Source organism: Panicum virgatum, chromosome 1K (genome assembly GCF_016808335.1).
Source record: "Panicum virgatum strain AP13 chromosome 1K, P.virgatum_v5, whole genome shotgun sequence".
Taxonomy (NCBI): Eukaryota; Viridiplantae; Streptophyta; class Magnoliopsida; order Poales; family Poaceae; genus Panicum; species Panicum virgatum.
In genome coordinates, this window is record NC_053136.1 from 34909672 (window position 1) to 34934756 (window position 25085).

A 25085-nucleotide genomic window follows, 5' to 3' on the forward strand; every position below is an offset into this window, starting at 1 on the left:
AGATATGTATTTGTGAACTTCTGGACTTTGCATTGGACTTCTGGATGTGTTTGAAGTTATTTCCGGCTAGTTGTGATATATATGTGATATGTAATGCCTGTGATATATATATTGTGATATGGGGTCCTTTATACGTGAAAAAAAAGAATAGGATCTGTTTGGTCACTTTGCCGTGTGCCAGGGACTAGGCACACGGCAAAGTGACCATGTGGCTACCTGGAAACCTAGTTCGCCGTGTGCCAGGTCTAGGCACACGGCGAACTGACCATAATTCGCCGTGCGTCATAAGCTAGGCACACGGCGAACAGACGCCGACGCCGTCACCCAGCCCGGACGGCGTCTTCTCGCTTTTTTTCGCCGTGCGTCTATATATACACACGGCGAAAAAATTCGCCGTGTGCTCGACTTTTGACACACGGTAAACAAGGGCTTCGCCGTCCCTGTAGCTGCCGTCGGCGCTTTGCCGTCGGCCACCGTCGGCGAAGTCTTCGCCGTGTGCTAACGGTTCTTCGCCGTGTGCCTCGGGCACACGGCGAACTCGTGGTCTCCGGTAGTGCGACGCAATGTAGCTGGGGTGTCGCCTTGTGGGTTCACGCTCACCACTCACCAGCACTCGAGCTGCATTTACCAAAGGCTATACAACATCACCGCGAGGAACCGCTTGATCGCCGTCATGGCCGCAGCCCGCAGATCGAGCATGTGTTCAGCTTCAGACGACGCTGGCGACTTTGAGCTGGCGTACTGTCATTAATGTGATTTGGTTGCTCCGTCTCTCCAACTGATGACTACCCAATTATCCCGTGACTGTCACATGTTAAAATCATCGCGATTTTATAATTGTCTTTCTACGTAGCCGCAAATGATGTTTCCGTAATGTACCGCCCTCTCTGTGGATGGATGTCCTTCAATTCGAGAGATTCTAGTCTAGCTAGTAAACTTGCTCTTGTTTTGAAAAGAAAAATAACTAGAGTATTAAAATGGACACCACTACTTGATAGTACTGTGCCGAGAAATAAAAACCACCATCCACTTAAAACCAAGTGGAGGACAAAGGGTAGCTAGAGCCTTGAATAGCCTTGAGAGAAGTGGTCAGATACATGTGGCCAGAATGAGAGGATATATATGCCAATAATACTAGTACGTAGGATGAAGGTGCTATACATCTAGAGCATGACAAGCTGTTGGTACAGGGGGAACATGTTCATCTCCGTTTCTATAGGAGTGGGATGAATCCGGAATCTATGCCACCTCGCCCGGTTCCCAGTCCACCGCACCAGTCGTTGACCTTGTGCATCGCAACTAGATTAATTGTTGTTTTCTAGATGGGTGAGGGAATCACCCTCATTCTGGGTGCATCCATCTAGGGCTGCTCATGACGCTGCTCATCGCGCGATTGCTATTATGAGCCATGGCTGCTGACAGCCACACACACCATTGTTGTGTCATATGCTTAGATGATCCTACGGACCTGTGACCCAAAACATCTACTGCTACTACCGTGATTTGGCTGCGTTTGATGATCAAATTCTATTGGGCTTATTAACTACGTACTACCATCAATCATGTCTTGTGTTAGCCATGGATGTATGCTGCTAGACGTCACTGTGTCTGGTCCAGTGACAACGAGCTATCTAGAAAAAAACAACCAGGGATTTTGCAAATATGAAATTAAGGGTCACTCCTAGGAAAAGAAATAAATGACCAATTAAGTTTGATGAATAAGAGTTTCCCCCCACCGCTTTTGCATTGGTTTTAAATAAACGGTTCCATGTCACTATGTTAGCAGAAATCAGCACAACGTACAGTTCCATTTATTATTATTTGGCTTATCCAGTTTTACGCAACAATAGTTTTTTATAAATCTACTGATGAGCTGACATCAATGTATGTGAAACACGTAAACTGGGGCAACGGAGGTGGAAGTGACCAATTTTATTAGAAAGGACCACAAGAGCTTTAATTTGTTGTGGTATTACTATAAGAGAATTAACCTAGTTTACGAGGAAACCGGACCCGAAAATCATGACTAGGGAGTGGGCCACACTTCCCCCAAACAAATTGAAAGCGATCGGGTGCTCTAGCCTAAGAGGGGGAGAGGGTGAATTAGACACTCTTAAAAACTTAATATATGGCTCCAACTAGTTTACACAAAACTTAAACTAAATCAAGCTATCTAGATGTGCAACTACGATTCACCTTAGTGCGAAATCCTCATCCCAAAAGAGTTTTGCAACCTATAGCCAATCCTAGCAAGATACTACACTAAGAAAGTAAAGGCACATAAGTTGCAATATGAAATGTGGAAGCTTAAAGAGAGGGATGAGAGGAAGCGAACTCTCGATACGGGGATTTATCCCGTAGTTCGGATTGCCACAAAGACGCCCCTACATCCACGTTGTTGAAGCACTCACGAAGAGTATCACTTCCCGGCAATCAAGTCTCTTCCGTGAACACAATCATGGTCACCTTGATCCCGATATCCACTAAGGGAGATTGTCCACGAAGGAGGGGTCTCCGTCCCCCGCACAATGTTGTCGACGCCGCTCCACACCAAGCCGGAGGGTCGTTGACTTGCTGGCGAGCCACCAAAGCTCCAAGGATGGCCGGCGCACCAAGATACAAGTTTGGTTCACTCTAGAACTAGCCACAAGGATCTCAACCTTACTTGATCACTCACTCAAGAGCTAACCTAGCACCAATACTCACAAAGCTTGTGCTAAGGACTAAGAATTTGATCTCTATGCTCTTGGATGGCTTGGAGGTGTTCTTAGATGTGTGTGTCATGTCTGGAGTCCCAAGACATCACACATGCTGGAGTCCCAAGACATCACACACACATCCAAGAATACCTCCAAGCCATCCAAGAGCATAGAGATCATATCCTTAGGTTTTAGCACTAGTTTTGTAAGTGTAAGTGCTAAATTAGCTCTTGAGTGAGTAAACAAGCAAGGTTGAGATCCTTGTGGCTGGTTCTAGAGCGAACCAAACTTGTATTTTGGTGCGCCGGCCTCCTTGGAGCATTGGTGGCTCACCGGCAAGTCAACGACCCTCCGGCTTAGTGTGGAGCGGCGTCGACAACATTGTGCGGGGGACGGAGACCCCTCCTTCGTGGGCAATCTCCCTTAGTGGATATCGGGATCAAGGTGACCGTGATTGTGTTCACGGAAGAGACTTGATTGCCGGGAAGCGATACTCTTCGTGAGTGCTTTAACAACGTGGATGTAGGGGCGCCTTTGTGGCAATCCGAACCACGGGATGAATTCTCGCGTCAAGAGTTTACTTCCTCTCATCCCTCCTATTTAAGCTTCCGTATTTCATATTGTAACTTGTGTGCATTTACTTTCATAGAGTAGTATCTTGCTAGGATTAGTTATAGGTTGCAAAACTATTTTGGGATGAGGGTTTCACGCTAAGGTGAATCGTAGTTGCACATTTAGATAGTTTGATTTAGTTTAAATTTTATGTAAACTAGTTGGAGCCATATGTTAAGATTTTTTTAAATTATCTAATTCACTCCCTCCCCCTCTTGGACCAGAGCACCCGATCACTTTCAGCATCCTCTCTCCATATAGGAGTCATAGGCTCGCCCGAAGGATCAGAGCGACAATCTCATTTTAGCAATATTTTATTTGAATAACATTTTCATTTCAGGGGAGATCACAATTGAACACCACCGTACCAAACACTGAAGGAATATTGACAATTACAAGACCTCCATTGAGGCTGTATGAAAACAGCCAAAAGTGGGCGCCAGAGGCAGCCACCAGGCCGTTGGAGATTCGCAATAACACATGTTGCACACATTCAATAAGGACGTGATGTGAGTCGCCCACGTTGCCCGTCCAAAAAAATTGCTTATCTTATCCTGACTCTTAGTAAAAATATGACAGGGAACTCTTGTAAGAGTTTGCAATTAACACAAATTATTTGCTCGGAACAGGATCCGACCCAATTACAAGAACCATTTTTCCTTTCGAGACCATGACTTAATGACCAGCATTGTGCCTTATTGTTATTGATAAATATGCACTCTACTGCAGTGTGCAGTGATTTTATTGTAATGTGGACTCAAATGATGTTTCGGTAATGTACCGCCCTCTCTATAAAAATGGATGTCCTTCAATTCGAGAAATTCCAGTAAACTTTATATTGAAAAAAAACTAGAGTATTAAAATGGACATCACTACTAGATAGTATTGTACCGAGAAATAAAAATCACCATCCACTTAAAACCAAGTGGTACAAAGGGTAGCCATAGCCTTGAAGGAAGTGGTCAGGTACACGTGGCCAGAATGGGAGGATATATACCAGTAATACCATGTAAGCCAAAGGTGTTCTACATCTAGAGCATGACAAGCCGTTGGTGTGGGGGGGGGGGGGGGGGGGGGGACCGCCCATCTCTGTTTCTATAGGCTTGGAAGGAATCGTGAATCTGTGTATCACCTCGCAAGGTTGCGGATCCACCGAGCTGGGCATTGTCTTTGTGCATCGCAACTAGATTGTCGCACTCTAGTTGGGTAAGGGAATCGCCCTCATTCTGAGTGCATCCACCTATCGCAAAAGAAGCTGCTCATCATCATGCCATTGCCATCATGAACCATGGCTGCTGACAACCACACACAGATAGTTGTGCTATGCTTAGATGATCCTGCGGACCTATGACCCAATAATGATGTATACCTGCTACCGCCGTGATTTGGCTGCTACCAGTATTATCCTAAACGCTAAACGGTAAACTACCAGTGTTATCCTAAACACTAAACGGTAAACAGTGGGTCACCTGTTGTTTAGCTCATTGTTCGGGCAAAACAGGTGTTTAAATGGGAAAAATGTCTGTTTAAACGATCAAAACAACAGATTAAACAGAAACGGTGTACCACTGTGTAGTGTTTAAACGGTGTGTAAACAGACTAAACGATTGTTTTGGTGAATAGTGACTATTACGTACTACCATCGTCGTTCAGGTCGTCGTAGCTATGGATGTGTGCTGCTAGACGTCACTGCTATCTCTGATCTGGTGACAAAGAGTTAGCTACAAGCAAAAACAACCCGGGATTTTGCTGTATGATCGATGATAGTTAAGAATCCCCCCTTTTAGTTTTAAATATTCTATGCTAATTTTGTTTACTGGTGAATTGAACTCTCTCAATCACAAATGGTTCCGTGTCAGCAGAAAATCAGCACGGGTTCCATTTGTTATTTGCACATATTAAAGAAGGACGTGACGTGAGTTGCCCCCGCTGCCTGTCTAGAAAATTTGCTTATATCTTAGCCTGACTGTTACTTTAAATTGACATGGAGCTCTTGCTAACACTTTGGAATCGACACGAATTATTTGATCGGAATAGTATCTGATAATTACTGACTGTGCCTGAGTAGTGACCAGGGTCGTGCCTTCTTAGGGGGTGTTTAGTTCATTTTACAAAATTGTGTAAAGATGTAAAGAGGGCATTTGAAGTACTAAATGAAGTCTATTTGCAAAACTTTTTGCATAGATGGGTTGTAAATCGCGAGACGAATCTAATGATACTAATTAATCCATGTTTAATCAATAATTAGCGGATGGTTACTGTAGCATCACTGCTGCAAATCATGGATTAAGTAGGCTCATTAGAATCGTCTCGCGATTTACAGCCCATCCATGCAAAAAGTTTTGTAAATAGACTTCATTTAGTACTTCAAATCAGCAAGATTCCGTTTCACTTTAATGCGTTTACGGCTTTTTTGCAAAAATCTGTAAAGATCTAAACATGGCCTAACTAAATATGCACTCTACTGCAGTAAACCTTTTTTTAAAAAAAAAACCAACTGCAGTGACCTTAAGTCGAGTGGTGGCAGGAGGAGATGCTTTCTTGTGGGCATGATAAAAATTGATGGCCTGTACATGTCAGCATCAATTGCACTACACTACACTTTAAGACAGTCCTAAAAAATCCACAAGGACAGCTTAATGTAAAGTGAATTAAAACTCAGTTGAATAATTCATGTGGAAATTGTGCTTAGCCCATCCCCGCTGTGGTGGGTGCTCATGATAAATAGCCTGCAGCAGTACAACCCGGCCCATTAATTGGTCAGTCCAAAGATTGAATGAGGGTTACATATACTGATATACCATGTAGTAGTAAGGTGTAGTTACTAATGCATACATCTGTATAGCATGACAAGCTGTTGATGCATCATCCGTGCATGTAGGGAAAAATTGTTCATCTTTGTTTCCATAGGCTTGGGAGGAATCATGAATCTGTGCATCGCAGCACGAGTTCCTGGGACGACAGCTATGTGCATAGTCTCCGTGTATGTCGCTTCAGCATAGGTTGTCACGTCGTCCATGTGGTATGATATGATCAATTGATCACACTCATTCTCGATGTATCCACCAATAAAGGCTGCAGATGAAGCTAAGCTATGGATCGTATGATTGCTGCATCATTGTAAGGATCGTGGCTCAAGAAGAGGAGTTGAATTGGGACTTTTTCAAATTTCTCTCAAGTCCTTAACCTAGACTAGTATTGCCCAATCTATAAATTTGAAACCTAGTCACTAGAGTATGCTAGCACAAGGTCCTTAGGTAGATAAACACACTATCATGATCATGTTGCCTAAAAGATATCATACTAGCAAGATCAAAACCTAAGTAAAAGATCACACTACCATGCAAGTTGTCCTAGTCAAACTACAAGCAATCAAAGACAAGAGTAACAACAAAATGATTTAATTGCTTAAAATAAAAGTAAGAGACACGAGACAACCGGATTTTTTCCCATGGTATCGAGGAGTTGACGCTCCCCCTAATCCACGTTGGAGCACCCACACAAGGGTATAGCTCCCTTGCTTCACCAAGGAGCAAGTGATCACTAAGAATGCTCTTTCTCCATCTCCGGAACGGCGAGCTTCACACCGTATACAATCTTCTTGTCTTGGGGCACCCACAAACACCAAGAGCTCACCAAGAACCTCCCGATCACCAAGACCGGCTAGGTGCCGTCAAACACCAAGAGTAACAAGCTCCTAAGCCTTCACTTGACCTACACTCAGTTGGCCCTAGCTCAAGCACACTTGCTACACTTGCAAAGGATGGATTCTTCAAGGTTGAAGCACAAACGAATTTCTAGATCTTCTCTTGTTTGCTCAAAGCACTTTCTCTTCTTCTCAAGGGTGGCCTCAAGTATTCAGGGTGTCAAAGGCAACTGAAATGAGCCATGGGGTGCCCTTATATAGAGTGGAGAGAGTTACATAGCTGTTGGAAATCCACTGCAGAAAAACCGTGAGCACCGGAAGAACCGATGGGTGTCAGATTTGAGGCGTCGGTTCAACCGGTCTCTCTGTGTCCAAATTGTAGCCGTTGGGGTTCTGATACAGTATCCAGGCTTGCGTCAATGCACCGGTGCATGCTCCGTAGGGGCATCGGTTCAACCGGTGCTGAAGAGTTTCACTGACCAACACAAACAAGCTCTCTGGAACATAGGACGTCTAATGCACCGGTGCTTTGATTCTGAACCGTCGGTTCAACCGGTGCTGAAGAGAAGTTGAAGTCCACCAAAACATGCTCTCTGGAACAAGGCACATCTAATGCACCAGTGCTTTGTTTCTGAACCGTCGGTTCAACCGGTGCTATAGGGATTTCTGATTTGATATCTGCTGGCATCCAGAGAGATAGTCCGACAGGGCGTCAGAACTTCCGGCAAGCATCGGATGCTCCGATGCTAGGGGCACCGGTTTAACCGGTGCTGCTGTTTTTCTTTGTTTTCAGCTGAGTTGACTTGGATTCGACCGTGACTTTGATTGTTTCTTCTTCCAAGTGTTGTGTTGACTTCTATTGACCATCTTGGGCTGTTTTTGAGCGAGTGTGCATGATTTCTAAGGCCAACTTAATTTTGATCAAGCTACTAACTCATGAACCCCTCTTAATAGTACGGTCAAGAACTAAAAACTAAAAATCCTATCTAAATCAAGTGTCATTTATCTCCTTATAACACTTGAGACTAGAAAGGTCCTTAATCTTTAAAAAAGAGTCCTTGGCACGCATGGTTGTTCCGAATTGAGGGGTCTCTTTTCACATTCCATATGAGACTTAACTAATTATTAATATTTCCTTCAAAACATACGTTAGTCGCATACGGTTGTCATTAATCACCAAAACTTACCATTAGCATCTATCGGCCTAGATGCACTTCAATCATGACCCATGATAATATGAACAGGGATTGCCAATAACTTTATACACAGATCAACGATACTGCAGTCATGGTCTCATGGAGCCACAAATGACTTGGCTCCGCTCTCTCAGATTCCACTGGGCTTATTATGAACTACGCTACCATTGTTAATAAGGTCTTGTGCGAGCCATGGAGTCAATGGATGCTGCTACTAGGCACCGTTTTGTTCCCTCTCTTCTGTACTTGTTTCAAGTTTGACTGCTAAATAAAGCGCATCATCTGTTTTCATCCACTCAATCAAGACTTAGGATGAGCCGTGGAATCAATGGATGAGCCATGGGTTTCAAGACTTAGCATGCTCAACTGGCCCACAAAGTCCGGGTGTGCTTACTTGAAATTTTAGGAAGAGTTTTTTTTAAAATAATATGGACAACACCGTGTTAGTATGGACAACACCACTTTCATCTATCTATTATCTTAATACAATAGTGTTAAAAGAAGCTACCACATTCACCAAGAGAATCTAGAAATTCTCACATTAATCTAAAAAAGAGAAGAATTTGCACCGTTAGATTTTATGAAGATCTAACGGTCTATATTATTCTAAATAATCTATAACACATTAGAATCCATATTGAATAATAATTTTCTATTTCTTATTTGACTCGGACTGCATTTTCTTCACGGCATCAAAAGTCCACCGATACTGGAACTCCATTAAGAAAAGGTAACATGCTCCCATTTGTGGCCAAGATAAAAAAATAAACAAACTTTTTTTGAACAAAAAAAAAGAAAACATCACACGGACTGTATTATTTTTGTAACGTTAAGAGTCCAGTGTTATGAGGACTCATGTTCGTTTGTGGCTAGGATAAAAATATAAGGAAACATCACTCAGACTGCATTGTTTTTGCGACGTTAAAAGCCCACTGTTACTAGGACTCATGTTCGTTTATGACCTACTGTAACACATATGCTCACGCTTATAATATATAAATAGAGCACCAATACAATCGGTACAATCAACTTGTCTTGCACGGACACCTCTTGACCAGATCGGCGGAGATTCGTCATCTGAATTGCGATGCACAGATTTTTCTAGCCACTAGAATTAAAATAAAAAGAATTTGCATCATTGGATTTTACGAGATCTAACGGTCTAAATTAATTCAAGAAACGTTCATTGAGAAGTCTAGAAATTCCTATATTAATCAAAAGAAGAGAAGAATGTACACCGTTGGATTTCATAAAGATCTAATAGTTTAAATTAATTCGAGAAATGCAAGAGTGTTAAAAGAAGTCATGTTCACCTAGAGGATCTAGAAATTTTCATATTAGTTAATCTAAAAAAGAGAAGGATTTGCACCGTTGTATTTTATGAAGATCTAACGGTGTAAATTAAAAGAAGCTATCACGTTTGCCGAGATGATCTAGAAATTCCCACGTTAATCTAAAAGATTAAAAAAGAGAAGAATTTGGACCGTTGGATTTTATGAAGATCTAACATTTAATTTAATTCAAGAATCCATATTAAATAACATTAATAAATAGCTAATTTCGGAATTTAAAATTAAAGAAAAATAGAATATGACCAAAGAATCCATATCGAATACAATAGTAGATAACTAAATTAGAAATTAGAAAATTAGCAGTTGATCAAAGAATCCATATCAAACATGACTAATTTGGAAGAAAATAAAAAAGTCTATGTATGGCGCATGGGAAATTTTAACATTATTGGCGTCAGTATCAAATATTTAGCTTTCAAGCTACATAAGGCCCTGTTTAGTTCTTTACATGTAAACGCAAAAAAGCCGTAAACACATTAAAGTGAAAAAGAATCTTACTAATTTGAAGTACTAAATAAAGTCTATTTACAAAACTTTTTGCATGGTTGGGCTGTAAATTGCGAGACGAATCTAATGAGCCTACTTAATCCATGATTTGCAATAGTGATGCTACAGTAACCATCCGCTAATTATTGATTAAACATGGATTAATTAGCATCATTAGATTCGTCTCGCGATTTACAACCCATCTATGCAAAAAGTTTTACAAATAGACTTCATTTAGTACTTCAAATGACCAAGATTCCTTTGCAAATTTTTTTTTGCAAAATGAACTAAACATTGCATCGCATGCGAAGGGATCAGGAGAAGATAGTGGTAGCTAGCAGTTGGGCAAGCAAAGCGTATGTGGAGAGCTGGGCCCCGCCTGTCAGAGGTCGGTCGCACACAAGGTAAGGTCATCGACCGGCCAGCCGGCTGGCGTTGGAGATGGTCAGTCCGCTGTACGCGCCATCATCCATCACAACCGGAAAGCGGGAAGGAATCCTCGGCAAGATGGGCAGTTGTGCTGGTGCCTCAGCGTATAGCAATGACAGGTGTCGGCAGGGATTGAGCCTTGACGACACGTGGCTTGCTAGCTATCGTTGAATTTTGTATTTATCATCCTCTACATTTGGCTATACTACAGGGGACTCGGCAATTGACTCGAGAAGTTCACTACTACAAATATTCCATCGCAAACAACATATGTCACATTTAAGTTCAAACCGGCAGTGATAGATTTTACTGTCGGTTCCGCACCATATAGCCGTAATGAAAAATGAAATAAGGGATAAAAGAGACCATCATCTTCGTGTTACGAACCGGTGGGTGAAAGTTAAAATGGTCATAAGGAGATAGGGGACAAGTACAAAGGAGAAGGAGAAGGAGAAGGCTATACCTTACTAGCTGCAAAATGTGTAGATCAGTTCACCTTACGTATTGTAAAAAGTGCATGAATAAAATATTACAGGAGTATGCGTACATGAGGCTTTTAGAACATCTCCAGCGGTCTATTTTTTCAAAATAAACTAATAATATTGGGAAGAAGATATACTCCAGCATTTCCCCAAAATATTTCTCTTTACCAATAATTTTTAGGTTGTCCCAATATTTCACCATAACTTTCCATAAATAAAGTGAGAATTTTGGCAATCCCAAAATATTAGTTATATTGGGATACAATTATTGGGAAACTGTAAAAGCGTATCTCCCAATAATATTCGAAGGTGGTATTGGGACATCTCAATACTATCTTATTACAAGATGTTTATCGAGAAACTGCTAGAGATGCTCATAGCTATTGTAAATTAGAGAAAAAAGTAAAAGAAAGAAGATTATTTGTTTCCATTTTACACATTGTACTACTTATTTATGTCTTCTCTAAAAATATGAGGCTAATTTTGCATGCCACCAATGAAAACTCTTAAAGAAAAAAAATTGTTTCGCCAATCAAAGATTTAAAAAACTATATTCTTTTCAAAAAAAATATTCCATGTAATATAAATATAAAGAACTAGAAAAATAGAAAAAATATGTTTGTATATCTTGAATTCATGTTTCCATAATACTACACAGTGTTCCAAGATATACTCCCTCCGTCCCAAAAAAACAAGCCATTCTAGGATTCAAAAATTATTTACATCTATTTTTAAGTAAAAATAACATATAGAATGAAAAAGCTAGCTACCCGTGATATTTGCGTGGGCCAACTTGCTAGGAAATTCCCACGTTAATCTATAAAATAGAAGGCTACACATTGTTGTATTCTATAAATATCAAACGGTCTAGACTAACTCGAAGAGGCAATGCTAAATACGATTAATGAATAATTAAATTTAGAACTTAAACTAAATAAAAAGGAAATTGATAGCACTTGATTATCCAAAATATGCATGTTGAATATGATTAATAAGGAGCTAAATTCGGATTTTAAAATAAATAAACATAAAATTAGTAGTTGTGTTTGTGCTAAATACGGCAATGTGGCACGTTGCAACATCTTTGAGATGAGAGAGTAAGTCTAAGAGGTGAGAAAAAAAATAATCCCCCGCCATGCTTAAGAAAAGTCACGAATGCCATAGATTGAGCTATTTTCATTTGATATAATACTTATAGCAACCACATCTGTCTATTTCTGATTGGTTGCTTTAGGGACATGATAGGCAAAGCAACAAGCCAAAAATCATGCTTGAAGACAAGCGCAAGCATGCATCAACTGTGGGTGGGCAGTGATCCCATCAAGGGAGTAGAATGGATATGGATGCTGCATCGGACTTGGAGCGCGTATTATGACATAAATTTTAGATAGCAAGTAGATAAAAAGCAACATGCAGCACCATATGAAGAAGCGGAATTCAGCACGATCATCAGAAAATTGAAGAGAACAACACACAAGACAGCACAGAGCAAAGAAACAATTTTGATCTAGAAAGTAATATGAGAGTGCTCGATTTGGGAGTGCGACAATAACCAACGCACAGACATTAGGGGTATGTTAATGATTAATGAAAATTCGGTGGTGCAGCCATATTGAGCAAGAGTATCACCCTGATATAGCCTAGCAAGTCATTTGCCGATGAATCGAATCATGGTCATCATCACTAGCAACTAGAAGGACTAACTGGGCCATCTGATATGCATCGTCAATGACTAAAGTGTAGCAGGCGGAGCTTCTTGGGAGCAAAAGTAGAAAATAGAAGGAGCACAAGGGGCTATATCTTTGCTTGCGCACCAACAAATTCATTCAAACCAGTGTACAGGCTGCGGAAAAGATACAACCCCGTAAAACAAGGGGAGCACGTTGAGATCTGTTGTAGCTATTGGAGATATTGAATATGGTCAAAACTAAAAAGCATGCATCTCCTGCTCATTAAGATTTCGATTAATATTCAAAAACTAAATTCTAATGGTCTCAGGATACAGACAAAACTTATCCACTACCAGTCAAATACAAAAAAAACATATTCCTATTGAAAGAATCAATAATTACCAAAAATATGTTTCTGCATGAGGTATTCTAAAAATTTATATGCCACAAAATATTATGATGAAAAAACATGATGCTGCCTTGGTCTAGGATATTGGGACAAAATAATTACAATAACGTGACAAACAATACTAATTGCATTAATTTGTTTTAGAGTAGAATACAAGTGTTATTACATCCATTCAAATTATTAACCACTTTAGTTTTGTTTTAAGTCAAATATTTCTAACTTTGATAAAGATAAAACATATTTTAATTTTTACAATATCAAACAAATACACTACCAATACTAATTTGACGTCATAGTGTTGGTACTATTTTCTATAAATTTCATTTAAATATACAATTTCAAATTAAAACAAAGATAATATCTAAGAAGTTGAATAATAATTTAGAATAGAGGCAATAATATAAAAATATCTAGCCACCCGCGCTATTTGCGCGGGCCACCTTGCTAGTTATCTTATTATTTGGCCAACAAACGGAGCCTCCACGTTCGTTCTCAAGGCCTAGAAATTCTCACGTTAATTCGAGAAAAATAGAAAAATAAAAATTACCCACCACTATCATTACGATAAAAATTAGCCTAAAATACCCCTGTGCCTAATTAAAAATCACTCACCAATGCCATTATGAAAAATTAAATATAAAATATCATTTAGCTATGTATCAGTTACAAATATATACTATTAATAAAAACTAAAGCTAACAACAATCAATCAAAATAAAATAAAATAAGAATAATTATCTGCATAATATTATTAAAGCTCAACAAATTGAATTGTTATTATAGGTAGATCATAGTTGAATTGTTTTAATCAATAATAAGACATAATTTACGATAATGAACAGGATGATGTATGGTAAAAAAATAGTATAACCTTTAAATAAGGATACAATGACATGTAATTTTTTGAATTTTCAATACTAGCCGTGTAAATGCGCGGACTATATGTTAGTTGATGATGAAACAACAAGCAGCCTCCTAAAATCTCAAGATGCAGGCAGGCGCAGGTGGGCCTGCCAGCCCACTAGTCCCGCCCTGCGAAAACGTGTTAGCAGGCCTCTGCAGGCGACTGCATTTTCAAGGCGGGCTGAAGTGGGATGGGCCTGCGAACCCTGCTGGGCCAAAGCAGCAAGCCTGCGACCACCTGCAGGTATCCCGCGAGGCCCGCGAGAGCGCATCAAGAACCTTCCTCCGCTCCGCCTCCAGACGACGGCGCCTCGGCGCCGACCCTCTCCTCGCGGCCTCGCCTCGCACCTCCACACGACGGCGCCGCCCCTCCACTCCGCCTCGCGCCTCCACGCAACGGCGGCGCCCCTCCACTCCTCCTCGCGCCTCCACGCAACGACGCCGCCCCCTCCACTCCGCCTCGCGCCTCCACGCAACGGCGGCGCCCCTCCACTCCTCCTCGCGCCTCCACGCAACGACGCCGCCCCCTCCACTCCGCCTTTGCCTTCGCTGGATCCGGCGAGCCGCGTGTCCTCCGCCTCCACCTCTTCGCCGTCGTCGTCCACCATCGGGGTCGAGTTCGCCACTCGCAGCATCCACATCGAGGACAAGGTCGTCAAAGCCCAGATCTGGGACACCGCTGGCCAGGAAAGGTACGCGCCCCAGATCCGTCTAAGCTCTGCGAGGCTCATCGATCCCCTTCCTCCTATCTGATCTCCGATTGGTCCGTTCGTTAGCAATTGGTTGGTCTGCGTCGTATGGATCTCTGTAGCTTAACTTGGTCAGTGACCCCTAGTTGCCAATACGAGAGCCTCCTTTGATGGATTACACTAGTAATAGGGCTATAGTTCTTTAGCGCCAAACATCCAGAGAATATGAGTTTTATAGAAATTTATATATTAGCTAGGAATTCTGAAAGTTATCTTGCAGATGTTGCGTGTGTTTGTCTGTCAATGACTAGCAGAGCTCCTACAGTAATGCTAATGTTCTTCCTTGTCTCTTTCAACATCTGTTCCAAGTTCTATAAATGCTAATGTTCATGTCCCCGATAGTGATCTTTTTCATGTGCTGGCATCTTAGTAAAATCCAAGTGAGAACAAAGGGCAACCATATATAGTTTTGGATAAGAACTTAGGTCATATATAACTTTGAGCGCGTAGTAGTCCCGGGCTGATTTGGCCCAAAAGAATTTTAGCGGTTCTTTCTTTTTTACTAGATCGGAGGCCCAGCCCGTCCGCACACTCCAGCCTCGTGCCGCCGCCGCCGCCCGCATCTCCTCTCGCGAGTCTCGGTCTCGCGTCTCCCCATCTCCCGGCTCGGCGGCGCAGTTCCCGCGGTCGTCCCCGGCTGGCGGCACCACAGCAGCGTGGCCTGTGGCGGCTCACCGGCACACCATCGCCCACGCCCCTGCCCCCAGGCCCCAGCCCTAACAACTCGCGGTGCGCTGCGGCCTGGTCGGCAACCGGCGGCGGCTGCCGTCCAGCACGGGCACGCGGCGATTTGGCGCTGGGACCTCGAGGGCTCAGCCGCCTGAGATGCTGAGTCTCCCGACCGTCCGGACAGTCCTTCACCCCTTTTTTTGCGATTAGTCCTTCACCCTTGTGCTCACTACTCTACAGGTTAAGGGTCTCTCCAAGGAGTTGAATTTTTTCCCCATTTAAGAATTCATATCTGTGTAGAAATTGGGACTAGGATATGCTAGTAGTAGAGCAATTTATGGATTTATTCAGTTTGGATTTACAAGATTGCAATAATTTTAGCCTTAAATCCAGAGGTCGATATGTTCTTTTTGCTACTGTTAGGTGTTGTCGTTTGTCAGAAAAGTAGGAGAGGGTTAAATCAAGAGATGCTATGTCCAATTTAAGTTGTTATTTGGAGACTTTTTCATGTAGTAATGCACTTTTGGTTATTTTAGAATTGTTTGGAGACATTCCGAATTACCAAATTGATGGATTTTATTTTGTTTATACCGTATTGCATTTGAATTTTTTTGCTACGACTACCCAAGGTTCAAATCCTGGGTCCGCCACTGCTTAAAATCACAAAGGCTATTTTTTGTGAACTGTGGGAAGTTGATCACCTGTATGGTAGACAAGCACCAAAATCAGCAATAGAAGACGAGAACCGATTTTTAAATGTTTTTTTATACTGATTGTTTAGAAGTTGAAAACTGTTAAAAAAGGAGCAATATTCTGTTATACTAATTGTTTCGTGGGCCTGCCCATCGGCCAGCACAGTTCACACCACTGGCCCATCATTCATCCCATCCTCCTCGGTGGCCTTCGACTTGTCGACTTCTTTCCGTCCATCCCATCCTCGGCGCGGCGGCGGAGGAGGAGAGCAAGAGATGTCATCCTCGGAGACGGTCGCACAACATCTGCCGCGGACGGAGGCACGGTCATTGTCGGGGCACGAAGGGGCAGTGCTTGCGGTGCGCTTCAACCGCGACGGCAACTACTGCCTGAGCTGCGGCAAGGACCGCACCCTTCGCCTTTGGAACCCGCACACTGGCGCCAACGTCAAGACCTACAAATCCCACGCCCGCGAGGTCCGCGACGTCCACTCCTCCTCGTACGTACCCACGCACGCGTCCCTTGCTCACCTCTCGCTGCACCCCTTCGTTGCGTCGCATCTGATCTGGAGGCGCAGGAGGGGGAAACTTGCCGAGTGCTTCTTGCTGTCCCTTCGTTTCACGGTTGGTTTCTGGGCAGGGATAACGCGAAGCTGGTGTCCTGCGGCGCCGACAGGCAGATTTTCTACTGGGATGTTGCCTCGGGCCGCGTCATCCGCAAGTTCCGTGGTCACAACAGCGAGGTAACGGACCAGTTCAATGGTTGTTCTTTTTATCTTGTGATTATTAACGGATTATTGATCCCTTGTTGTGATGCCCACGACGGCATGTCTCGCAATTGCAGTTGTGTCATTTTACGTATGCTACTGCTATCTATAAACAATTTTCGTTTCTTTCTATGAATATCACTGAATGCCATTTGAATATTGAATAGCACATCAACAAGTAGTGATTGGGCAGCAAATACCCATCACTATGATACTAGATGCACCTAAAGCAGTGATCGGAATCATACTTCTGTAATATTGAATAGCACATCAACAAGTAGTGATTGGGCAGCAAATACCCATCACTATGATACTAGATGCACCTAAAGCAGTGATCGGAATCATACTTCTGTAATAGGAGAACTCTTGTAGTCTTATGTGATAGATCCAATACCTTTAACAGTTGGCACTGTAAACTGTACTTCAACAATGTGATTGTAGCCAGGCCTGTTGGTGATGCACAAAAGTCAAAACATATAGACAACTCTGTCTACAAGATGCGATTTCTTGATGATTTGTTATTCTGCTCAGCTATTTTTTTTCTGTTTTCTCTAGGTCAATTCAGTGAAGTTTAATGAGTACAATGCTGTTGTAGTCTCAGCTGGTTATGACCGTACAGTGCGTGCATTTGACTGCAGGTCACAAAGCAGTGATCCAATTCAGGTAGTTTTAAATTGTTAACTAACTTATAGATGCACCACTTCTTGTAATATTTCGTTTTTTCTCAAAGTCTCATACACTTCGGTTTCTTTTCTATCGCATTGTAGACTATTGATACTTTTCAAGATAGTGTAATGTCAGTTAACCTAACAAAGACAGAAATAATTGCGGGCAGTGTTGACGGTACTGTTCGTACATTTGACATTCGCATGGGTAGGTAAGTGTTGCCTTTTCAACTTTGAATTAATTCAGACGTGCGCATTAGATTACTGAATACACCTTGGTTGTTCCTCATTTATTCTACATGGCTTGTTGATTCATTTCCCTTTTGCCTATAACAGGGAGACTGTGGATAATCTGGGGCATCCTGTGAACTGTATATCATTATCAAATGACAACAATTGCCTTTTAGCTAACTGTCTAGATTCTACCGTGAGGCTTCTAGACAAGTAAGTGCACTTAAGTACTTAACAAGCTGCTCAATATTTTGTTTTTGGCCTGGGCAAATAATTGTAGGGAAGTCTCTTTTATTTAGCACATTGGAGCAATTAAACCCCATTTCTCCAATATGGAGTGAGTCTTATGAGGCTCTACTTTATAGTTGGATGCAGTCATACCCTTCCCACTTATAGCTTTGATTGGAAAGATGATATGACCATCAATGATGCAGATGTGGGCTGGAACAGAAGTTCCTCCATCAATTGATATAGTTGCCAATCTTATTTGCCACCTTGAATAGGGTTGATGGAAGCTACTTTTCTGAATTTCTCTTTAACTCTTCATCTCTTATCCATCATTGGCCTACTGACTTTATCATACCACCACTCATCGGAACTCTTGTGCTCCAAATATATCCCACTATTGGGTTCTACAGCTACACTACGCTGTTGTTGGTGCCCTACACTTGCACTCGCAGGCTCCTCCTCTCCATATATCTGAAGCAATAGATTTGGGAATTGTAGTACACGATTTTGGCTGGCTTGATGTTGGTTTTACATGCATTAGGAAGATTTAAGTTTACTGCTTTAAGTTTACTTGGCATTGACGCTTGCTGAAGTTTGAGGAGAAAAGGAATAGATGATATTTGGATAATAAGTGGTGGTTTTCTCCTTTCCTGTTTCCCTAGAAAATCTAGGAGTGCATCATTAACTATGAATGCCAAGCACATGTGCTACACTACATCGCCACATTGTGTTTTCATAATGATACTGAACATAAGTGTGGGATTGTTCCATTCTGTTGAGTAGGGTGATCTTGTTTGTCCAATGTACCATAGATAGAGGGGCATCATGCGCAAGATATTTAACCTTTCAACATCTGCTTTGTTCATTAGGTCATCAGGAGAACTGTTGCAGGAGTACAAGGGGCATGCGTGCAAGGTATCTCTTAATGATTTTTTTTTTCTCAAACACGCAGGAGAGCTGCACATCATTATATTAAGAAGAAGAAAAAGGGGAAAGAACCCTTACAACACCCACCCACACACACCCCACTAAGCCAACAAATTAAAAAACATCTATGTCACAAAAGCACATCTCTTTTAATGATCTTCATTGGTGATATTAGGGATTATTACTTATGGATTCGGACATTGATCATCATGCTTACTTTCAACTTAACCAGACAATAACTTACGGTGATATTGGTGATTATTATTTATGGATTCTGACATTGATCATCATGCTTAATTTCAACCTAACCTGACTTCTTCTGTTGAGCAGCGGGAGCCGTGATCCCTGGCTCCCGGCTCATCTGCTCACAACAGAACAAAATTTGTTTCAATTTAACTTGCAGTGTTCTCTCCATTTCTTGTTATGTGTTGCTATAGGGCTATAGAAACTCTGCATAATGCATTAAAGGAGAGCAGGCGGCAATTATGATCCACCGATGCAAGTTTTTGCCCCAGCAAAAACTGTAATTCTGTTCATCTGCATCGTTCAATTTCTGATATATCATATTTCCACAGTCCTTTAAGATGGATTGCTGCTTGACGAATGATGACGCATTTGTTGTTGGTGGATCTGAGGATGGCTATGTTTTCTTCTGGGAGTTAGTGGATGCACCTGTTGTTGCAAGATTCAGGGCACATAGTTCTGTGGTATTTTTCTTTCCAGAGTTGAAAACCTTATGTTTTCTTTGCTACAACTGCTGATCGTATATTGGGTGTCATTTGTTTTCAATTTTTGCAGCTTATTCTCATTGATGTACGTGACATTATTTCTTTGGCAGGTAACCAGCATCAGTTACCACCCAACAAAGGCGTGCATGTTGACATCTTCTGTGGACGGTTCAATACGTGTTTGGACCTAAGACTAGTCGTTGATGTGTCACATGTATTGTCCCTCCAAATCATCCAATTATCTAGCGGCGACGATAAAAAAGGTGGGTGCATGTTCTAACCTAATGGGAGTCCTGTACGCCATGTTGCTGTGCCAGTGTGCTGCTAAGAGAATGCCCGACTGCTCAACCTATTTGTGAAGCACAAAATGTTCGAAAGTGGTATTCTGACATGTACACGCTTGGATGATGGAAGGCACAGGTTGTGAGTTTCATGGACTAGATAACATTTTCTGCTTCTGAGAAGTCACTTGCCCCAAGTGTCATATTGTCTTCATTTTTAAGTACGGCTGCTTCCCACTTGTTAGGCAGGTGTATGGTGGTTGTACTTGAACTGGGGCATAAAACAAGGTAGGCCTAGCTATCAAGTGGAGGAAGAAAAAAAAATCTGCAAATCACAAAAATAGTCGCATTGGCGTACATGTGTGCTTAAATGAAAAGTTACTTTGTTGGCTGTGCTCACTCTGTCTCAGGCAGGGTTTGTAAAAATGCACAATTTGTAGTGAGCACCAACCGAAACATAGTAATTGCAGTTGGTGAGGGAGCCGTATTCGGCGTGAGGCGAGACGGGAGGTAACGTCTTCTATATAAAGCTAGAGAGCACCGTGACTGGCTCAGCTGTAGTTTCCACAATAATTTCACCTCGTCTGATGTTAGAGAGCCATAGAGTGTATGCGTGAGAAGTATAGGAAACGATTAGGCTCGAGAGGCATCAGGAATTCACGTCTTCTATATAAAGCTAGAGAGCGCCGTGACTGGCTCAGTTGTTTTCACAACTATTTCACCTTGTCTGATGTTAGAGCCATAGAGTGTATGTGTGAGAAGTATAGGAGACGATTAGGCTCGAGAGGCATCAGGAATTTAGTACATCAGTTGTGACAGTCGGCTCAGCGTGGTTGTGCTGCGCAACGATCTTGGGCAGCTAGCAAGTGAAAATGGACCAATTATACCTGGTATTTGGAACAAATTACAAGCAAACTTTGACTCATCAAGTGTGTGCTGAGCATCATCGTGGATAAATAAATCTATAACATCACAACCAGGAACCATTAGCTTGAAGATTTGGTCCACATAGTTACTCTGAACAATTTTCTTCACCGTCTGCATTATGATGGTCCCATCGTTCATTCAGTAATTCATCGTGTGCACTTGCTGCTGTTTAGAGGGAAAATTAATATATGACGGTCGCATTGTTTCTTCAGTGTCATAAGGTACTATTTGCCACATGAAAAGTCTGTAGATGATTGTCGAATTGGAATCAAGCATGGGAGAGAATACGCTTGAGAGGCACCAGGAATTCTCCCAAATTCCTGGTGTGAAATTCTCCTAATGCATTCGATCACTTTAGATCCTCTGAGGATATATTAGATCTTCGCTTACAGCCCTGTTTCCATTGTTGATCACCATGTCTCGAATCAGTGTGGTGTGAAGAATACTTCCTCCTTTGCCATGTACTCGTCTTTGTCTTGATATACTTCGTACATGGCACGACAGACTGTTTCTAGCATCAAATGGAGCCTCAGTGTTTGGCCAAAAGGCCTGAAGCACCAGCTGCCACCGAGCTGAAAAGGTCTGTACATAATGAAAATCCAACAACTTCTTCTTTCAAAACAAAAATCCAACAACTTGGGTTAAAAATCGGACAGCAACAAAAATACCATACAAAAAAAAATGCCAACAATCTGCTCGCTCTCTTTTCTCGCTTTTCTTAACCCAGCTATTCATGTGCTCTGTCTAAGATTTAAGAGCATTTGCTACGAGAGTGTGTGCACTGTGCAACGATCACTGCGGCCTTGAAAGCGCAGGAATTGAATGGACAGTGAAAACATATGTACCTTCACATCAAGGACAACTACAGGCTACAGCTATATATATGAGAGGGGACGCGGGGGGGGGGGGGGGGGGGGGGGGGGGGGGGGTTGTATCTGTCCCTTGAAGTGGAAACCCCAAAAAGTGAGGCAGGAACTCCGCATTCAGTTGTCTCTGTAGGATTGGGAATCATCAGGAGTTTGGAGAACAGCCCGATACGAAAAGATGGCATGTGGAGCCGAGTTTCTCCCCTCATTGTTCGTATCGTGTGAACAACAACTGTATCAGGATGGTCATCAGGGACTGAGGTGGTCCAAGTGCAGATAATTGCTTGGAAGCAATGTTTTCAAATCGTATTATCGAACCTAGTCGTAAGACCACTGATAAGACGATTAGTTGTCGATCAGTTCGATTAGTCGATTCTAGTCGGTACTAGTCATAGTCTAGTCGTCCTGCATATTCTAGGATCAATATTATATATATCGGACCCATATACAATATAGTATGTTGTTTAAAGCAAATATCAAGATAATGTTGATGGTCAGATACTCAAATAGTCACTAACTTTGTAATTTGTGAGTTTTAATTTGTGAATTAGACTAAAAGAGCACTAGACTAGAGCTAAAACAACATGAAGATAAAGGAGATACACTAACAGTTAGAAAAACATTGATGCAATATCGAAACTCCAAAGTATCCAAACACAAGAAATTCAAGTCGGCAAGTTGTTACTTGCAAGGGTGGCCTGCGGCTTGCTGTGCAACAGTTGGAAGCGTTGAGACTTATATACCTAAATTTAAAACTAATGGGCCACCAAATTATACCCAGGCCCAAAGTTGATGCACATTAAAACTAGTCGTCCCCTCACTAATCGGACTAATCGTGGTTAGTCGATGATTAGTCAGACGACTAGAGTTCTAGTCGAGGTAATCGAGTCGGTGGCCCTTATTGGTAGCAGGGAACCGATAAGGGTGATTAGTTGTGACTAATCGTGATTAGTTGGACAACTTAAAAACACTGCTTGGAGGTGCTTACGCCATGGTGTGTTGGTCAGGAGAGACAGGCAGAGATCATATCTAAACTTCATCATAGATGAGACCAATGGAGGTTTGAGGCTAGAGACAAACTGCAAGAGTGGAACACAAAGGGAGAGCCGAATTGTGCGGTCTATGAGTTTGCGCAACTGGCAAAAATAAATAGACATTCAACTATTTGGCGGTTAAATATGCCGGTTTGTGTAAAGCAAATTGTTGCCCAGGATCGTAACTCTATTTCTGGGCTCTCTTTACCTTGCAAAAAAAAAAGTTGTACGTCTGCACATATAACCTGCTAGGAACTCTACTCTGAGCACATACAATTTGCCAGGAACTCTGTATTTGAGTAGTATCCATATGTTACTCCTATGTGAGAACCTACCCATACAGCTGCAAGTCCCTTTTCTATTTGCATATAAATCCTATAGCATACCAATGAATTCCACTCCTAAATCACATGCGTAGGCCAATGTTATCTTGTATAAGCAGGAGCAAGACATAGTACTTGCAAAACGATAGCTCTTATGAAAGAATGAAGAACCTCCTCTGTAAAATTATCAGTCGAATCAACATGTATCAGGTTACAAGAAAAATGGTGGAAATTTTATACCCGCTATCGCTGCGCTTCACACCCGCATTCACGACTACTAGAAAGGCCCGCGGCTTTGCCGCTTGGCGCCTGTATTTTGTGTTGTAGGTTTGTAGTTCACGGGGAATTTAGTTTATGCATATAATTATTATGGTATATTTTGAATTTTTTATTATCATGACGCTATCATTTTGGTAGCATATTATTATGGGTATTGTGATATTTCTTTTGCTATATATATTGTGCTGAAAGAAGGGGTAATATTATTTATTAGGGAGGTGGAGCACAATTGGCCAGAAGTTTAGTGTATTTGTGAAATGAGGAGATTTGGACTTTTAATCATGTGACAATTGATAGATGTTATGGTATTTTTTGAGAAAGTAGTGATTATATTAAAATATGCCACATTGTTTTGGAGGTAGCATGAGAAGGCATAGAAAAACGGTGGTACGATATTACATTTTTAGCAAAATAAGATCTTATGTTGAACGAATTATGAAAACACTTTAAATTTAAATTTTGTTGGGTAGCAAAGCTTTAGATTTTGAAATTCAGAGCAAGTTTGTATTGAACATTTTTTAAAATTTGAAGATGTTTTGGTGTCAAGGTATAACTAATCGCATGTAAGCATTTGTGCAAACTAATTGCGAAAGCATTTTGAATTTTAAAAATTGTTCTATAATAAAATTGTACTTTTCTTGTTCCTGAAAATACATGGTAACTTGGTAAGCTTTTGTTGCAATAACCAATAAGTAGTACTGAAATTGAAGCTATGGAAATTGCATAGCACCACATATAGTAATCATAGATTTTGTTTTGACATCAGGAATTTCATTCATTTATCAGGAGCAATCGTTACAATCAGACTTGAGGTAGCACTGCACACAGGAGTAATCATAGTTGTGGGATCGAATCCAAGGCAAGTATATTAACCCATGTTCTTTTTGTCTCTGTTTTGATGATCAGCCTGTCAGAACATTGAGCAAAACTCCATAACTAAGTACTAGTACTCTTAGGCTATAATCGAGAGAAATTTCCCTTTGATGTGCAATTGTACAAACCAGGTTTATATATGTAAGTAATGTGAAACTGAAATGAGAATGCAGCTAAATGCATCAATGATAAGGCATATTATTTGGTCTTCCAATATGATTAATAATTGCGTGCTGCGGAGATTAACAATGCTAGCTAATTGACTCGTCAAGGAGAGGAGAGAGCAGCTGCGAGTTCTTGCAGGGCCATCACATTCTCTTTCTGTTACCTTCCTCATTACTCGTCCACTCTAAAACGTTAGCATCTAATGTTTTATGGTTGTCTCGAGGAGAGGAGAGAGCAGCTGAGGACTCTGCACTCGTAGACTGTGTTGCCCAAATTTGTCTCAGATTGGTCGGTGGGAGGGGTATTGAGCATTGATGCTTTGTTTGACAGCAAGCTAGTTGATACAGGATATATTTTGGAAGTGCAGGGTTGTGCATCAAAGTGACATGGTTGCAGGTGCAGAGATGCGCCGGAGCATCACAGGCTGCTCGGTGGGAGGAGCAGAGCGCCATGTCTGGCGAGCAGCGGGGATTAGGCAGGGAGTAGATGACGCGGCGACCCAGTCGGACACCCTTTTGAGGGGGTGGCGGCGCGTGCCTGATGGCGCGGCTAGGCATGCGTGCGGTCGGACCAAGCGTGTCGGCCGGCGGAGCCAGCCCAGTACTCTGCGACTGCCTGAATTGGCCGAGCGGATGGAGTTCCCCGGCGCAGGCGGCCGTCGGAGCAGCCAGGCGGAACGGCGTGGCATCGTCGGCGGGCGGAGCGTCCAGTGGCATACTGGCTGCCCCTTCGGATAACCGCTCCGATCGCGAGTTTGCAACAGCGGCGAGGACGGGAAGAAGCAGCACGATAATAAA

At 42.0% G+C, this 25085-nt stretch overlaps 1 protein-coding gene across 3 annotated transcripts; it reads left to right on the top strand.

Annotated features, from left to right (window-relative positions):
- Nucleotides 1-14179: 14179 nt before the first annotated feature.
- On the top strand, nucleotides 14180-20220 carry LOC120704145 (WD repeat domain-containing protein 83-like). 3 transcript variants are annotated; one of them, XM_039988435.1, is made up of 10 exons: nucleotides 14215-14576; nucleotides 15140-15542; nucleotides 16161-16494; nucleotides 16635-16737; nucleotides 17317-17424; nucleotides 17529-17638; nucleotides 17763-17870; nucleotides 18755-18800; nucleotides 19388-19519; nucleotides 19651-20178. In XM_039988435.1, exons 3-10 carry the CDS (start codon nucleotides 16271-16273, stop codon nucleotides 19729-19731), a joined length of 912 nt encoding a protein of 303 aa, XP_039844369.1. In that variant the 5' UTR covers nucleotides 14215-14576; nucleotides 15140-15542; nucleotides 16161-16270; the 3' UTR covers nucleotides 19732-20178. The 3 variants fall into 3 exon arrangements, with proteins under 3 accessions (XP_039844378.1, XP_039844360.1, XP_039844369.1); XM_039988444.1 differs by lacking the exon at nucleotides 15140-15542 and having other exon boundaries at nucleotides 14180-14576; nucleotides 16156-16494; XM_039988426.1 differs by lacking the exon at nucleotides 15140-15542 and having other exon boundaries at nucleotides 14193-14576; nucleotides 19651-20220.
- The last annotated feature ends 4865 nt before the right edge of the window (nucleotides 20221-25085 follow it).

What these genes read in the sequence shown, in the direction of transcription:
- LOC120704145 (XM_039988444.1), top strand. Translation starts at nt 16,271, where the DNA reads ATGTCATCCTCGGAGACGGTCGCACAACATCTGCCGCGGACGGAGGCA. An exon ending in TTTGACATTCGCATGGGTAG is followed by an intron (nt 17,639 to 17,762) that starts GTAAGTGTTGCC and finishes TGCCTATAACAG; the next exon opens with GGAGACTGTGGATAATCTGG. An exon ending in ACAAGGGGCATGCGTGCAAG is followed by an intron (nt 18,801 to 19,387) that starts GTATCTCTTAAT and finishes ATATTTCCACAG; the next exon opens with TCCTTTAAGATGGATTGCTG.